This window comes from Lethenteron reissneri, chromosome 21, assembly GCF_015708825.2.
Source record: "Lethenteron reissneri isolate LAM-NWPU_2019-01 chromosome 21, ASM1570882v1, whole genome shotgun sequence".
In the NCBI taxonomy this organism is placed as follows: domain Eukaryota; kingdom Metazoa; phylum Chordata; class Hyperoartia; order Petromyzontiformes; family Petromyzontidae; genus Lethenteron; species Lethenteron reissneri.
In genome coordinates, this window is record NC_083799.1 from 11,357,399 (window position 1) to 11,375,060 (window position 17,662).

The following is a 17,662-nucleotide window of genomic DNA, read 5'->3' on the forward strand; positions in this document are numbered from 1 at the left end:
CGCACAGCATTAGCATGCGCTCACGCGCGCTGCCTGCCAGACAGGCAATTCGGAGCACGGGCCGCACGTGCAGTTGGTGCGCTGGATCCCATTAGAAGTCTACAGAGATGCTGTACAACCAAATTCAGATTTTTGACTCTGGTGTTTTCTCTGTCAGGTGCATTACATACTGTCTTGTGTTGTTTTTTTTTGTTGGTAAAGACAACGACTGGACTTGTACGAGTCTGTAGTTGTGTAAATGCTTCGTCGAGGTGGAGCGGTTACGCGGTGGAAACCGGGCCACGTGAGTTTGATAATTGGAAATGGGTAACATGACTGGCTAGGGATATTTTATTTGGACCTCGGGGCACCCTTCACCGACCCACACGTGGATTTAGTGCAGTCAGACGACCCCCGAGACTGACGAAAAGGCTGATAATAACCCTTTAAATATATGTATTTAAAACACATACTCCCAAAATACATCGCGCTTTGTGAGAATGAGCTGTTCAGATCCCCTGCATCATTGTGCACGTGAAGCACTGAGTCTACATTTAGAAAGTTTACATGTTTAAAGTTAACATTTTCTTTCCGGCCTCTCGCTCTCCTCCTCCCGTCTAAACCATCTCATTCACTCCTCTCTCTCACCTGCGTGTTCACGCTCGTCACCGTGGCGTGCGCGATGACAATCACCACCACCACGTGACTTTTCTTTCGTGTTGTGCACGCTGCATTTAGCGCCACAGCGCGTGGATTTATAGCGTTTATTTGCTGGCGACTGTGTATTTCATATCGGAATCGCCTCCAGTGCTGTTGCTGCTGGCGGCAATAAAAGTTGTTTAAAAGTCAAGTCTCTCTCACCTGTTTCCTCTGCCATTAACCTAAGGTGTCACCTATTTTTCTTTTTGTCTAGTCGCTGAACAAAGACGGTCACCGCATCGAGCGCTTTCAGATGCGCTACTGCGGCCGTCTGGAACGCTCTTCCTTCCGATTTTAGGAAGCCACTGTAGGGATGCACTTTTAAATATAGATTGAAAACTATATATTTTTTGTTTGTTGTCCTTACCCCGCAGCTCCGATTAATTATCATGGTTCGCTACGTACGGTGCGAAAGAAGTTCTACATACTTTTGACTTTTCCCTCACTTTTTTCTCCCACATCACCGCTACAACTCGCATCTGTCGCTTTCATCAGGAAAATCCGCCCTCTCACTTAAATTTCTGCTGTCAAACCCCTGGTTCATTATTTGATCTTTACCCCTCTGCACTCCTGCAATTATCTTCTACTCGGTCTCCCTGCCTCTCTCATCACTTCCCTCCAACAAATTCAAAATGCTTCAACACCAGTTATTTTCAATCTCCCCTTTAATTCTTACACTTCGCCTCTCCTCCCCCTTCAACTCCATTGGCTTCCCAGTTACTACACCGCTGTCTTTTCAAATACCTGACGCTAGCCTTCAAATTTCTGAATGGCCTTGCCCCACCTCATCTTGCCTCTCTCATCTCCTTACAATTTCCTCTTCGTTCCCAATCGTAGAGGAGTTGTACACCCCTAGCTGCCACTGCAATTCAGTGGCCTAAAATACGATGTTTCGCTCCGGATGATCGCTGCAAAGTATGATCTGTGTTTTGATTTAGTGTGCTGATCTTAAAGGTGCATTGAAAAATGTTGACACTCCGATTGATGCTCCTGCTGTTGTGGAGTGACTCATGCAGCCAGTTATGGCTGCAGAGTTTGGTGGTACATGTTGTTTATGTCGTTTATTGTGAAAATTCGGTCATAGTTCCTATGATCACTGTTTCATTGCTTTTATGGCTTTATTTTGGTGATTTTTGAAAAGTTTTTAGGTTTGGCCATGTTTGTTTGTTGTAGTACAGAGTTAGACTGATGGCCTTAATCTAAGTTGTCTTGTGGTTGTTGTTGTTTGACTTGCATCCCACTGGGATATTTGCACAGGGTTGGTGTACGGTGATTTTTCTGCAATATTTTGCTGTCTTTTCTTGGATTTTCTGTTTGCACATAGTCACTTTAAGATGTTTTCTTGTTCATGTTTTTTTGTTGCGGTTGCACCCGATTCAAGAGCCGAATGGCTCACAGGGCTATACCTAATAAATGAAACTTGAAACTTGAAATCGTCGGCCTGTCTCTTTCCGTCCCTCCTTCTCGCTGTGCCCAATCCCAGTTTTTCGGTCCTTCTCCCTCCTTGCACCCCGCCACTGGAATAAACTTCACCTGAACATGAAAGCAGTCCCCCTCCTAAACCGCCTCCCATTCCTCTCCTAAAGCCTCACCTCTTCTTTATTGCCCATTCTCTTCCTTCCAGTCGCCCCTCCACACCTTCCCGTCCCTCCCCTGGCCATTCGTGATCCCTAAGCGCAACTCTATTGCTCTCGCTCATTCCTCAACCATTGTAGCACGCGCCTGTCACGTACATCATTCCGTGCTGTCATCGCCTTGTAAGGTATGTCGAGCGCCTTGAGTGAAAGTACTCTATATAAATATACAATTAGACAATTAGAAAAGAGTCAACTTGAGAATGTATGTATGTTGAACTTCTTTCGTACTGTACGTAGCCAACCGTGCTAATTAGAAGTGTGGGGGAAGGACAACAAACAAAAAATATGAATGAATTCGAAAGAGATGAGTTTTAAATCTAGATGATTTTAAAGTATACAGCTTCAGTGGCTCTCTAATATCAGAAGGAAGAGCGTTACAGGCAGCAAACATCTTTGTTCGATGGCTAGCCAAAAGTCGCTGCTGTGAAGATGACCGGAGTTCGCGTGATGGTTTACGGTCCTTGACGATATCAGCAAGGTATTTTTGTTCATTTGCGGCAAGCACTTACGCAAATATTCGTTCAGCGAACGGATGCCAACGCAGCTCGAAGAGCACTGGACGGACAGGGTCGGAGTTTGCACGATGGCGCACGAGTAAACGCGTGCAATGATGTTACACACCTGCTCCATAAATCCTAACGCTATTCTATGGGAACCTCATTTGCCAGTAAAAATATGATAATTGGGTTTTTACCCTTCTATCTGGCAACAAAAACTGACACCTTTTTACAAGGAGTCATGTTTGCATAGACCGCAATACCTGCAGTCATAAATACAAACAAAAGACATAACTTTGATAAGTGCACATTATCAGAGTTATGTCTTTTGTTTGTATTTATGACTGCAGGTATTGCGGTCTATGCAAACATGACTCCTTGTAAAAAGGTGTCAGTTTTTGTTGCCAGATAGAAGGGTAAAAAAACAATTATCCTAACGCTATTGTTGTGTTGCGCGTCGCTTGTGTGCGGCAGACACAGTGGTGGTGTCGCGGCGGCGGCTCACAGTGCGCATCCAGGAAGGTGAGGACGTCTCCGCGAGCCTCACGGGAGCCCAGCAGCCGCGCGGCCGTTAAGCCGCGGCGCGGACGCTGGCGCAGCACGCGCACCAGGCCGCCCAGGTGAGAGACGTGTTCCTCCAGACGCGCGCCCAGGTGATCTGCCACACACGCACGAGCACGGAGGCACACGACAGCAGCAGCATGGTGATAATCACCGTCGTAACGATGGATAACCATCGCCAATATCATTGTCATCATCATAAGATGAAATCAATATCAATGTATGTCCATCATTGTTTGCGATTTATCATAAACTAAAACTGAACTACGTGTTTTTTTTTTAACAGGTAAGGCCCACTGAGCTATATAGCTCGTTTTAAGAAGTGACCTGGCCACAAATGTGTGCTCAACGAAGTGGCTTATCATCATGTGGAAATGTATAAATGCCAAATACTCTGAACGCGTGTTGATTCTAAATGTGGAGGGAAAAACAGATTACCAGGAGAAAAATCCACGCGACCACGGGAGAACATGCAAACCCCAAATATACAGGTGTCAGGGTCGGGATCGAACCAACGACCTCATGTATACCAGGCGAGGTAGTTAACATCTCGCCACCGTGGCTATCTGCATCATCATTTGCATCATCATTTGCATCACTATGCCAGATCAGTAACATCATAATATTAGCAAATTAATCATCAAGCTGATGTTTTTCTTTTATCAACATCAATCGATTCTCACTCTCACAATAAATGCATCGAATTGTGTCTCTGAAAATGTTTTGCAGGCCTTTCTAAATCCACTGCCGGATGAAGGTCTACTCAAGCCAAGCCTGTTATATGGGTTTGTTTTTACCATACATCACGGATTGGTGAAGGGGGTGCCAGGACCGGTTCGAAATGTCACTCGCTGCTGATACTCGGTATGCTGGGTTCAAAGCACAGCACGCTAACTAATGTGCCAACACTCCCGTAAGATGATTTATGACTGTAGTACATGACATGCAAATGATATCTTGTCATTACATTTAGGATAACGGAGTGGACAAAATGCTACAACGAGACGGATTAAATAAAAAACGAACACGTGTGAAATAAAATAAAATAAAATCCACGTGATTCTATAAACGAATCGCCACCCAAACAACAATGCATCGAATGACAGGGCGTGGTGAATCCTTACAATCAGGGATTCATTTCATCCGTGCTTGTCTGGATCAGCGACACAGAAATTATTTCCACCCCCGGCATACCACATCCAAAACACCTCTTTCTATGGCTGCGATTGCTCTTCACGTGCCACCTCCGAGTTTACCGACGACCCATGAAGTAATCAGTGAGTAAATAACTATATTAACAAATTTTATTTTATCAGGAAAGGCCCATTGAGCTATATAACTCTTTTTCAGAAGTGACCTGGCACACAAATGACAGCCCAATATTGGTGGCTTTATTCGCGTGGACATTTTTTTTTATCAGCCAAATTCTTCTTCTTGGTTCTTTCGGGAAAAGTCACGTAGAAGGGAAATAATAAATAATAAAAATAAAACATCATAAAATAATTCTCACGACGTTATTATTTTATTATTTCCCTTCTACGTGACTTTACCGAAGGAACCAAGAAGATGAATCCCTGCAGTCACGAAACCTTGAAATCGAAATTTAACCGCCTCTACGGGGATGGATTCCACATAACTTTGAGATCCTTCAACAAACTCCCAGATAAGAAGGCTCAGCTAATCGAGTAAGAAAAAAGTAAGAAAAAAGTGAGAATTTTATTTTATTATGTTTTATTTTTATTATTTTCTTACTTCCCTTCTACGTGACTTTACCGAAAGAACCAAGAAGATGAATCCCTGCAGTCACGAAAGCTTTAAATCGAAACGCAGCCAAATTCTCTCAACGCACGTCGATTCTAAATGCGGAGGGCGAAAAAACCGTAAGGGACCCAGAGGAAACGAAGCCGCGGTGGCCACCCGGCACGCGCCCCTCGCTGCCACCTTCCGTGCTGGCATCGTCCACCAGCAGCAGTTCGACGAGCAGCAGTGCGGGAGCCGTGTGGAGCACGCTGTACACGGTCCGCAGCAGCGTGCTCCACGCCTCGTTGTGGAACACCACGATCACGCTCGTCGTGGGCAGCGGCGGCGACCGCGGGAATCTCTGCTGCACGCACCTGGCCATGGAGGGGGCATAGAAGGAGGAGGAGGGTAGAGGACTGTGGATTTTGTGGTACCAACTCTGAGCTTGGACTTTCGTAATACTGCGCCAGTGATTTCGATTTAAAGCTTTCGTGATTGCAGGGATTCATCTTCTTGGTTCTTTCGGTAAAGTCACGTAGAATGTAAATAATAAAATAATAAAATAAAACATTATAAAACAATTATTATTATTTTATTATTTCCATTCTACGTGACTTTACCGAAAGAACCAAGAAGACTGCACCAGTGGTGAACTGCCCCCCACTCATGGAATATGAGGCATGAGCGCAGGGGTCGGCGACCTGCGGCTTCGGAGCCGCATGCGGCCCGTTTAAGGGCGGACCTCGAAATTCCACAAAAAATTCTGTTCTTGTTATGTTGGTTGCCGACCCCTGGTCATGGAATTCCAGTTAACCATGTGCAGGGGTCGGCTACCTGCGGCTCTGGAGCCGCCTGCGACTCTTTAAGGACTGCTTCGTGAAGTTATTTATTAAGGACTCGCCGTCTCGTATTCACCACACAGTGCATTGCGGCTCTTGAAATATGTGTTTTACTGAATTAAAAAGAATGACTCTTCTTGTTGTTTCTGTTGTCGACCCCTGGACTCGCGAGAAGAAAACAGCAATCACCATTGTCTGCTCTAGACAAGTGATATACAGCAGAGGCTGCATGTAAGCACACTTCTTGGGACCAAGGCAAAGTGTGTTTATATCTGAAGAAGTGTGCTTGTATCAGAAGTTGCCCTTTAACACCCCCCACCAGTGTAATGTAAGCACGTGTTGCTCGTGTCAGAGACGTGCTTTTATGAGGTGTGCTTATATCCAGCATCTACTGTATATGTGCCAAATGCCAGAAATATTTGGCAGACTCCATTGTTGCATGTGAGGGCGGTATGTGTGTACGGGGAATTTCTTTCACACCGTAAGTACCCAACCGTGCTAATCGGAGGTGCGGGGAAGGACAACTAAACATAGAAAGCAATTCTAAAGAAATTAGTTTTCAATCTACATAGTTGAGTATAAAACTCGTTTTAGTTTACCAATTTCACCAACCATTTGCAAATCACAAAGGCTTGCTTTCTGTGATGAAAACTCATCAGTTTAACACGTAGGCTGTCACCTGATGAGGCTGGTTGTAATTACTAGTGAAACGTCGTACTCGAATTGTACATATTGTGAGTTTACTCTCCAACACAACACCGGTGTGCTAAGTAGTAACTAATTGGCACGTTTTGTTAACATGACAAACCTTACTAACTGGCTGTCAGGTGATGGTGGTGGTGGTGGGTTTAACGACTCATTTATATGCACGGCGATCTAACCAAATATAATGGAAAACTACCCAAGAGAGCGACTCAAGTAACATACTGACTCACAGATGGACAAAAGAAGCGAAACGTGATTTCGTATTTTAGACAGATAATCAAAGGGCAGAGGAAGAAGGCCTTCGAAGCCCATAAACCCGCCCTGAAGTCTCACTCGGGCGGACGCGTGTCGGGCCCCAGGTCCCTGTGGAGGGAGATGCGGTCGCTGACGAACACGTTGAAGCAGTGCTTGGCAAAGCCTCGCTCCTTCTCGTCCAGCTCGTCGGGCGACAGTGCCCCGAGACGGACCGCGGCCCCGCGGGCGCCGGGCGCCAGCGGGTCCTGCGAGGGCCTCCCCAGGTGAGGCTTCAGCTCGTCGGGGCCGTAGTGGTCAGAGCGGCTGCAGGGCTGAGAGCTCCTCGCTTCGTTCGCCTACTCGTCGTCCGGAGGCAAGAAAGAGAGAAACCAGCGCCGGCGATCACGCACGGGTCATTCGCAGTGGACGTGTAAAAGGTCACAAAGCCATGTGGGGAGCAGGGCCTCTCCAGTTGTGCGGTATGTCGGGAAAGCCGAAACTATTACAATAATGCGACGCTCAAAGGTAAAGGTGCAGATATGCATTTGCTCGCTCGCTCGCTTGCAGCCCTTTGTCGGATGAATGCCTCCCTATGTTGTGCAGGTCAGGCAGGCTTTTTGACCACACTTCACCACGCTGGTCAGTGTATGTTTGTTGGTAAATAGGTACTCCACAACTGGTACAGATGTATGTGTGTTGAACTTCTTTCACACCGTATGTGGCCAATCGTGCTAATCGGAGGTGCGGAGGAAGGAAAACAAACTGAACGCAAAAATCAGTTGGAAAGAAATGTGTTTTTTCAATCTAGATTTTAAATGCCTAGCTCTAGTGGTTTCCTAATATCGAAAGGAAGAACGTTCCAGACGGCCGCAGAAGTGCATCGGAAAGACTTCACTGGCCACTGATGTTAGCCGTGGCCGGGAGTTGAACCCAGGCGGCCGGGTTGGTAGAACAGTCCTAACCACTGCACGACCACTGCACCCCACCGGTTCACGTCGATGCGCAAGCTTTGCAACCATCTCACTGTTTCATGCCAACGTAGGGTACGCGTTCGTCAGGTTATTTCGTGATGAACAAAAATAAATAATATTTAAAAAAACTTTTTTTAAACACGCTTTAATGAAATGTACCGTACTCGAAATGGCAGAACTCCACGACTCTAGGAAGTGGCCCCAAAGCTTGTGATAACGTAAGGGGCAGTGGTGATTTACAGCCAACGTGAGTTGACCGTGGACAATTAGACCCAAGCCGAAACACAACATATAAAAACGAATGTATTTTTTTTATATATAGAATATAGTATTGTCATCAGTGTGCCATAAGTACAGTAAACCAAGTTTGCAGTCGACACCAAATAGATAAGTGGGTTAAAATTGAGTTACAAGATTTGAGAATATGACAACAACAATAACAGACAGACAGAGTTAAATAAAAGCGTGAAAAACAAAAAGTAAGAAAATCCACACGATCAGAGGTAGGTCAAAAACGTCGTGGTGTACGCGCCATGAATAGAATAGTGCCTTCTTTTTAGGACGAGCAACTTTTTACGCAACTAGGTCAACACAAAGACAAATCCTTGGCGCAATTCGGTGAGAAAGGCGATACAAAAAAACACATATAAATGAGAATTAACGACAGCAGCAATTACCGTGTCCTCAAAAATGGATCTGTAGCCAGCGTGAGGCGGCTGCTGCGGCTGTTGGGACCCACGTTCTGAATAAATTACGCGCAGAGCTGCCGGATCTTGTCGGATAATAATTATTACATAATTGATCATTAGTGCGCACGGAATTACGGACTGCACTCGGCTCTGCGGGGCAATGCGCAATATTCGGATAGTAGGCAGCACGCAACAACAACAACAACAGCAACAACAACAACAACAACGCAGTGAAAGCCCGGGTTGGGGGTGAGCCTCATCCCGCCTCCACGTCGACCACCCACGTCCAATGGCAACGTACGTTGAACTTCTTTCGCACCGTACGTAGCCAAGCGCGCTAATCGGAGATGCGGGATAGCTCTCACCGTCTTCAAGATGCCCCACAGACTCGCCCCTCCCCACCGCGTACCTCTCCCCTCCCTCCATTGCCCCCTCGCTCTGCTCCGCGCGCTCCCCTGATTCACCAACCGAGGTCTCCAGCCAAAAATCTCAAGTCAACCTTCACGCGGTGGGGTTCACTCCTTCTCCTGCTGCTGCCAACGTAATCTGGACCCCCTCCCCCCTCCTCCTCCTCCGAAGGTTATCCGTGCTTGTATGTCATTACCACGATTGATTCAGTCGATACGCAAGCCCTTTTTTCCTCATCCTTTATGACCGACTGTCTTATTAAGCAAGTGCGTGTGCTTAAGCTATCCCTGTAAATCGCATCTCCACTCTGCGCACATCATTCTAAGTAAGATACAGTTGCAAATATACATACGCGACCAGCATCATCATCATCATCGTGCCCACCACGATCTATCCGCTGCCGGATAAAGGTCCGAGCCACGCCGTCGCCAGCTGTCATTGTCACGCGATGCCACGTTCGAATCCACAACTTGCACGCGAACTAATCGCGTCGCTCCCCCTTCTGCCGTGCGTCATCTTCTTTGGCGCGTTCCCTCCTTCCCCGAGGCTGTCATTCAGTCACCAGCCTGGTCCATCCTCCATCACCGTCCTGCCGAAACCCCATTTAAGGTTTTTCTTTTTTTCATAATCAGAATCTTTATTTAGACTGCAGGAGGCATCCGATGACCTATGAAGATGTCGAGTATGGGCGGGTCAGCGAGTTGCAACACCACCAACGCGAACCCCGTTTTCAGTGTGTCCAATACAGTACTGTACATCCAAAGTGTACTGTAATTGTATATGTTGGGCAACAGGTAGCAGTGACGCTAAATCAACCGTTGTACTGGACTTTATATGTCCCCACGTCTTCAGTGCACTCTTGCCATTTACCGACCAGCACCAGGTGACGAAGAGGTCAAATAACCCCCACCATTTGACCCGCGCGGCGTTGCAAGCCCGCATCCAGAAAGATGTTAACTACCTCGCCTGGTATGCAGGAGATTGTAGGTTCGATCCCGACCATGACGCCTGTATATTTACTGTTTTCATGTTTCTCTCCCCGTGGTCGCGTGGATTTTTCTCCGGATCCTCCGGGTTTCCCCCCTCCACAATTAGAAACACGCGTTTAGAGGATTAGCCTGCTCTCATATTTCCACGCGATAAGCCACTTCGTTGAGCTATCATTTGTGATGGCCAAGATGCTTCTGCAAAAAAGAGCTATAGAGTAGCTCGGTGGGCCTTACCTGGTAAAATAAAAATAGTAAATAGCACATGCACGGCATAGGCTGGGCGTTAATGAACAACGCCCATATAGGATGGAGACCGTATTGAATTAGCGTAGGCGAGTGGTCGTGGCGCGCACACCTCCACACGTATAATACAGCGAACCCTCTCTAACCGCGTTAGTTACGTTCTTAAAAACGCTCGCGGGTGCAGCATTCGCGAATGCAGAAACCTTGTTGCAATGGGGATAACGGGGTTACGTTCCAGGGTACGAGTTAACATGGGGGGTAAATGTTGAATAACAATGACTACAATACATCAATAATTCGTTATGAAGAATGCCGTGTTGTTTTATTACCTTTGATGATGATTTGACGACGATAAAAGTGGTAGTGATTGTGAAGAATTCGCGAGGACTCCTCGTGAGGTGATAACAACGCCGCACAGTTGTTTTAATGTAGCACTCTGGGAAGCGCTCGCCGCAACACTTTCCCTGATGACATTCGCGTTCTTTTTTAATGGACCGCACGCCCGACTCGGTGATCTGCCACTCGGCACACTCGCGACTACTGGAGTCCAGCGGTTCGCGAATAGGGAATTAGAACGCGAAAAAGCGAAGCTCGCGAAACCAGAACTCGCGGCATGCAGAGAGGGTTTCCCGTACCTGCTTCTTGGCGGGGGCCCTAATCTGCAGGCGCGGCACGGCTCCCACGCGCGCTGGAGCCCCGGGATTGCCCTCCGCGTCGTCCGCGGCGCCCTCGAGGTCCCCGTTCCCCGGCAGGTCTTCGGGCTGCACCTGGAGCAGCTCGGACCCTCCGCCCGACGGCGTGGCGACGGGGAGGGGCAGGAGGAGGCGCGGAGAGCGGCGCGAGACGTCGGCGCGCAGCACGAGCGCGGCGAGCAGCAGCAGAGCGAGCAGAGCGGCGGCGCGCCACGCGGTCGCGGGCCGGGCTCGTCTCGCCTGCAGCAGGCGGAGCGCCGTCAGGGCCACGCGGTACATGGCCACAGCGAGAGAGAGAGAGAGATGGGGGGTAGGCGACCGGCCACGGCGGAGCCAGCAGCCACAGGAGATGGCTAGCGAGGGAGAGATGGTTGCGGTGGGGAGACGGAGGGAGAGAGCGATGGTTAAATGGATGGACGTGACTGACGAGAGGGATTAATGGATAGGTGGACGGAGGCGATGGACAGATGGATGGAAGAATGGCAGAGGCGGACAGATAGACAGAGGTGATGAATGGGTGTTGAGATGGATGGACGTAGGTGACGGATGCAGGGAGTGATGAAAGGATCTTCGGCTGGCGTCGGGAGCCAAAGAGAGGGCGCTGAGTTGCGCTCTCACTGCGGGTCAGTCGGCGTCCTCATCCCACGGCGTGCACCCCGAAACCCGGAGCAGGCTGTCTCGCAGAAATACAGCGTGCGATTAATGAACCAAATCCATCACTTAAACGCGCGTCTTCGGTTCGCAATCCTCGCAATCAGCCTGCAAAGATTGCATCGCTCGCGCTGAAGCTAAAGGCGCGCGCGGAGCTCCTGTTGAGAGCACAGATCAGGACAAATTACGCGTCAAAGCGGAACAAGTTGAGCTTACCGATTTGCAACAAAGAACACGAAAGTGTGAGCGCCTGCCGAGATTAAAATGCAGGCTTGCGTTAACCAACGACGAATACCTGCGTCGTTTGAGTGGGGCGCCTCGTGGTCGTTCCGAGCTTGTAAGCTAAAAAGGACACCGACAACGTATCTTCGAAAATCCGAACGAACCCCAGAGCGGGCGAGCGAGTGTAAGACTCGGGCGCCTCGCGGCGAAGTGTTATATCTCTGTGGCCACAAACGAGCGACAATGAAGAGGCGACCGGGTAAAAGTGTACCGTAGTCGCGACAGGGGCTAATGGGGGAAGGGATTAAGTTACGGAGGTGCGAGACAGACCCCCCCCCCCCCCCACTGAGGAGGTCCCGCAGAGCGAGGCAGGTGCTGCTAGGAGTTCGTGGTGGGGGGGGGGGGGGGGGGTCCGGTCCGTGGAGGGAAAGCGGATGGGGGAATTTCGGGGGTCGCACGGGAAGAGAGCCGGTGGTGCAGACACCTCGACACACTTGAGAGGAAATAACACATTCTCTCCCCCCCCCCCCCTCTCTCTACGAGGAAGAAGGAAAAACAACACGCAGGAACAGCTGTGAAAAATCGGCTTAATTCAAAATGTCCTTACCGCTCTCAGGCCCGTGAATTCTGGAGATTTGTGCGGACAATTTTGCGCGATTTGCGCAACGTCCCGTCCGTCATTCCCGTCGAGCACACAGCGCGTGGGCGTCTCTCTCCTTGCTGTGGCGATCTGGCGATGCCGTCTGTCCCACGTAATGGGGGTGAGGGCTTTGCTAACGGCGTGTCAATGTCTGTCCCGTGAGTTGAGGGGGTTGGGGAGGGGTGGGAGTAAGGAGGAGAGGAGGCCACACATTCAGGATCTTCGCGCGCTCCTAGACGGATGTTGACAAAGCTGATCAAACATCTAATCACTGCAGTCAAGCGGCGGGTGACTGATGAGCACAGGGCGGCGGTGAGTTTTGTGTTGTTTGTGTGTGCGTGTGTTAATTATTGATATTGTGACTTAAAGCTTTCGTGACTGCAGGAATTCATATTCTTGGGTCTTTCGGTAAAGTGACGTAGCTTGGTTCAAATAACCTATCTACGTGACTATCTGCGTCATTTTACCGAAAGACCCAAGAATATTGATATCGTGTTTGCTGCACGCACGCAATTTACGAAGTGCACATAGACAATCGATGCGAAGGCCCAACGGGTGGAGAGTTGGTGAGATGGAGAGGTGGGTGAGATTGTGGCGGCGCCCGGGGTGAGTAGGAGGAGAAGGGGTTATACATCGAGGTGATTGATCGACGCCTGGTGTCACCATCGACAACTTAACCTGAAGTGTCCATTCACGAGAAAGCCTTAATAATTGTGCTTTTTATATATATATATATTTTTCTATCATGTGCACACAGGACGCTCAAAGTATCCCAGTGTATCCGCCAGCCCGTTAACTCTCGCCACAATCTCTCTCTCTCTCGAGAGAGAGAGAGCTATGACCAATTCGCGGGTCATTAAATTAACATTTTGATCCTCAGAGATTAGCGCACGGACTTGCATGAATGGGGCAGGGGTGGGGTTCTCTCTCACAATATATCTGCGATGCTTCCTTCTCGTAGTCGACGCTTGCAACCCGTTATATAAAGCCTCATTAAGTTCCTTTATGCCACGTAAGTATACATGAGGCGCGCTCATCACGATAACAATGGGACATCAATGATAATCAAATCCGTTTTTTTATGATTAACATCAAAATTAGTGGCGCAGTGGTTAGGACACTGCTGCCATTAACACGATTCTCGGCCACGGTTAACATCTTTAAGTGCCGAATGAAATCTGAACCGATCGCGCGCCTCTATCCCCGTCACCAAACTGCAATGACCAACATGGTGAAGGAGGGGTCAAACAACTGCCATGTCCGACACGACTGGAGATGCTTTCATTCAGCAATTGATTGACAAAAGGGCTGTCATTTGTTATTTTACTATTCTAAAGTAAACGTGCATGCCTCTGCTCCGATTAGCATGGTTGGCTACGCACGGTGCGAGAGAAGTTGAACCTACACGAAGAGGGGCCATTGCCCGAAACGTCGCCGATAATATAATTTCCCTTCTTGGGATGTGGAATTGACGAATGTGTGGAGATTGTATTATTGTTATCATTGCGCTGGTGGTGCACGCACCGGTGCCAACGCAGCAACTCAATTTTGTTGAATTCCGAATGAAGAAGACCAATCAGTTCCACGGAGTCCCGGCGAAGACGCGTACCGGTCAACGTAGCGACCCGGGAGTGGGTTTGCATGTTACCACTGCTAAGCGACCGCGTGTGTGCGCGCCTCTGTTACCTGCAAAGGGCGGCGCGGATGACCACTGCCTCTGTGTCTCTAAGCTCCCGCCGCCGCCGCTGCTGCTGCTGGGTTACGCAGAGCATGCGTCTCGCTGACGTGATGAGGGTGGAGTGCTACGGGACGCACGGACCGCCGCGCGAGGGCTCCCACCCCCGATCTCGCTTTTCTCTCTTCATGTGAGCGGAGGGCTTTTCTCGCAGTCAGCGTTTTCAGAGTGCAGGCGGAGACCGCTGCACTGTAGTAACAATGCAGCTTTGAGCATTCATCCCTGTGAAGTTTCCAGGATGGTGGTCTCCTCCTTCCTCTCCCCCTTCTCGTCCGCCTTACTCCTCGGGAGAAGCCACTGCCTTTGCGCAGCACGCTTCGTGAAGAGCAACAGCAACAACGACACGAGTAATGTTGTTTCATTAGCAAGTGAGGTAGGCAAGCCTCTTGAATACGACATAAAATAACCCCAAGTGCGCCCGATCTCACGACACCGCGTGAAGCTAAGCGGGGCTCATCCTGCTTCGTAGTTTCTGTGAATGGGAGACCACCTGTGGTTACCAGGTGTTGTAGACGCGGGTCGTCGAGGTGCCAGAGAAAATGCAGTGCAACAACGCAATCCATCCGTGCGGAGCTTTTGATTGTTTATCTCGTATTCGTGATGGGATTTTTTTTCTTCCGGGCACTCCGGTTCTATCTCGTATGAAGCCAAATACTTTTTTTTTTATGGAATTGACCAAACTTTCCAACGCAGTACCCTCCTTCGAAAAGAGGCTTAATGTCAGTGAAGCTTTTCTGTTTAACTAATTGCCATTAATAAGACAATTTTCAAGGGAGAGATTCGTTTCGAACAATGCCAACGGCTACAAATAATCGGAAACTATGCGACGCACAGTTTTGCAGCTGAACATGTTCACACATATCCATAACACAGCAGGATAAACAAGTATAACCCGTAAAAACAAAGTTTTTCACTATAAATCCTTTATATGCGTGGCGGCTAGAGTCCTCTCGTCCTCTGGCTTGAGATGGCTGCCACCTATGGGTCAGATGATTGCATGGCAGCATTAAGCAATTGGTAATTAAATATTATATTTTTGTCCTAAAAAGTGTAAAATTGTGGAAAAACATTTTCACGAACATTAATTGTCACGCACAACGAGTCTGTGTGGAAAATGTCAGCTCGATTGGATCACGGGAAGTGGGTTAAAAAACGACCGAAAGATTTGCACGGTCCTAAGCAAGCAAGCAAGTGAACTTAATATAAAGGATTTTTTAAAAAAGTTCGACATAGAAGACCAATGGTTCATATCAATCACATTCAGATTGTCCGACCAATGAATTCGACCGAAAGTAGAAGACCGATTGTAAGGAAACAGCCGTTTAGTGCCAAGGAAGACGCGATATTGTTCCCGATTCGCGAGACAAAGTGAATGAAGGCGCATTATCTGAATTCTACGCAGACACACGCTTGCCATCTTTAATCATAGCACACGCTCTTTTTGCCCCGACACGTACCTTTGATGCGACAATCTCGGTCGTAAGAGCACTTTTGAATGCTGATGGTGCTTGTTGTTGCTATTATTGTATGTAGACTGTGATATGACGCATCACATTCATTTTCAGCCCTTACACAGATTACAACTACACCCTGCGCATGGTATATGCACCTGATATAATGAAGCTCCGAAAATAGAAACGCATATCTTAAAGGGGCCCCCCTCGGCGAGGCTGGACACTACATAATTAATCACTTTTCATTCAACTTCTTCTCGGTCTTGGAAGCGCCTGGCAGGAACTTCCCACACGAACGCGCACGCATAATCCGAATTTTAAACGCGCCGGTTACCACCAGGAGACAGAGGAACAGTTCGAGACGAACATAGAGAGACAGACAGAGAGAGAGAGCGACAGGAGCCAGATGCAATGTCGGTGGGTAACAGTCGACACTCCGATGGTCGTTTGTGCTGTCGAGATTGCGCCGGGGGACGCCGCCGAAGCGAGGAGGCCTCGCCGCTGGCACGACTTGAAGTGACAAGAGCCGCGAGCTCCTGACGCCCACAAAGGGGAATGTTTTCGAGACAAAAGACCCGAAGGTCGCTCCGCAGGGACCGCTTTGTGCGTCGCTATGGGAACTTTGCGAGCGAGGACCGCGAACAAAGCCGGGCATTGAAGGGATTTTTTTTTTGTGAATAAAGAAAGCGTCAAGATGTGCTGCCTGGCTGCCCGGATGGCTGAGTGGTACACTCCGAGTGACTTAGCTGGTTGGTACGCATCGGCTGGCTGGCTGGCTGGTACGCATAGGCTGCTGGATGGTATGTGGAGGCTGGGTGGGTGGTATGTATAGGTCTTCCGTCATCAGTGAGGATATGTCTCATGCTTGGCACAACGGTGTTGCTGACTGGTGCATACATATGCAATAGTTTATGAATGGCTGGTACACGCAGGGTGCTGGCTGACACATGTATGAGTTCTGGATGGCTGATACAAGTGGTTTTGTGCAATGCGATAACAACTGATACATGCTTTGTGAATACCTTAATGTACTGAGCAATCCGTGGACACATTGACATTGTGCAGTAGCCTATATGGAATTCAGACTATGCTGTGAATATGGGGTGGAGCGGTGGCACTTGTGTTCAGCGGACTGCGCCATCAACTAGAGACATGAGTTCAATTCCTGGCGAATTGAACAGACACGCCCCAAACCACCCACCCCCCGTCACCAATCTGCACTAACCAGCATGGTAAAGTATGGTCAAACAGCCCTATAACTACACATCATGGGGAGGCTTTTACTCAGCAATGGATTGACAAAAAACTGGACTGTCATGTATGTTTATGAATTTATTCAGTCGATATATCGACAATTTAATCAAGCATTCGTAAAATAAAACAGTGGAATTGATGGATGCTTTATTGGTATATCGGTAATACACAATTATTTTATTGAATACCTATTGAATATTCAATTTATAAAATGTACTATTTACTACTACTATTTTTTATTATTAGTTCTTTCGGTAAAGTCACGGAAATAGAAAATAAAAGCAAACCCACGACGTTTCAATCGCCTGAAGAAGACCGCTTGTGTTGGGTTTTTTGCTTTTATTTTAGATTTTTTGTTTACTATTTACGTGACTTTACAGAAAGAACCAAGAATATGAATTCCTGCAGTCACGAAAGTTTTAAGTCTAGATACTACTATTTTATTAAATTTTACCAGGTAAGGCCCACTCTAGTTCAGAAGCGACCTGGTCACAAATAAACGCGTGTTTATTCTAAATATGGAGGGGAAAAATCGGAGTAAAAAAAATTGTTTATATACGAAACATGAATTCTACAAACACACAAGCCGATCATGAACTTCAAATGTTGGCATTCCATAGCGGATAAATCAATAAACTAATACATGCCCAATCACTATAGCAACCAGCTTAATCCAGTGGTGACACTTCGTACGCAACTTGGTCCATGTAGCTGCTGCTCCAAAGTTTTGGAACCAACTGGGGTCTTCTCTGGGGATCATCACTCTGCTATCACTGGACTCTTTTAGACAGACATTATTGAGATCGAAAAGAATGTGCGTAAT

General features: G+C 48.0%; 1 protein-coding gene across 1 annotated transcript in view; it reads right to left on the reverse strand.

Moving 5' to 3' along the window:
- The window catches only part of LOC133345237 (polypeptide N-acetylgalactosaminyltransferase 3-like), a 37,897-nt gene extending 21,765 nt beyond the window's left edge, over positions 1-16,132 (reverse strand). Inside the window, exons 1-7 of the mRNA XM_061555824.1 lie at positions 15,589-16,132; positions 14,083-14,446; positions 12,364-12,547; positions 10,827-11,556; positions 6,991-7,247; positions 5,315-5,487; positions 3,318-3,470 (exon numbers count right to left, since the gene is read on the reverse strand). Of these exons, the coding sequence (XP_061411808.1) occupies positions 3,318-3,470; positions 5,315-5,487; positions 6,991-7,247; positions 10,827-11,162 (919 nt within the window). The 5' untranslated portion in view covers positions 11,163-11,556; positions 12,364-12,547; positions 14,083-14,446; positions 15,589-16,132. The remainder of the gene's footprint in view (positions 1-3,317; positions 3,471-5,314; positions 5,488-6,990; positions 7,248-10,826; positions 11,557-12,363; positions 12,548-14,082; positions 14,447-15,588) is intronic.
- Between the last annotated feature and the right edge of the window lie 1,530 nt (positions 16,133-17,662).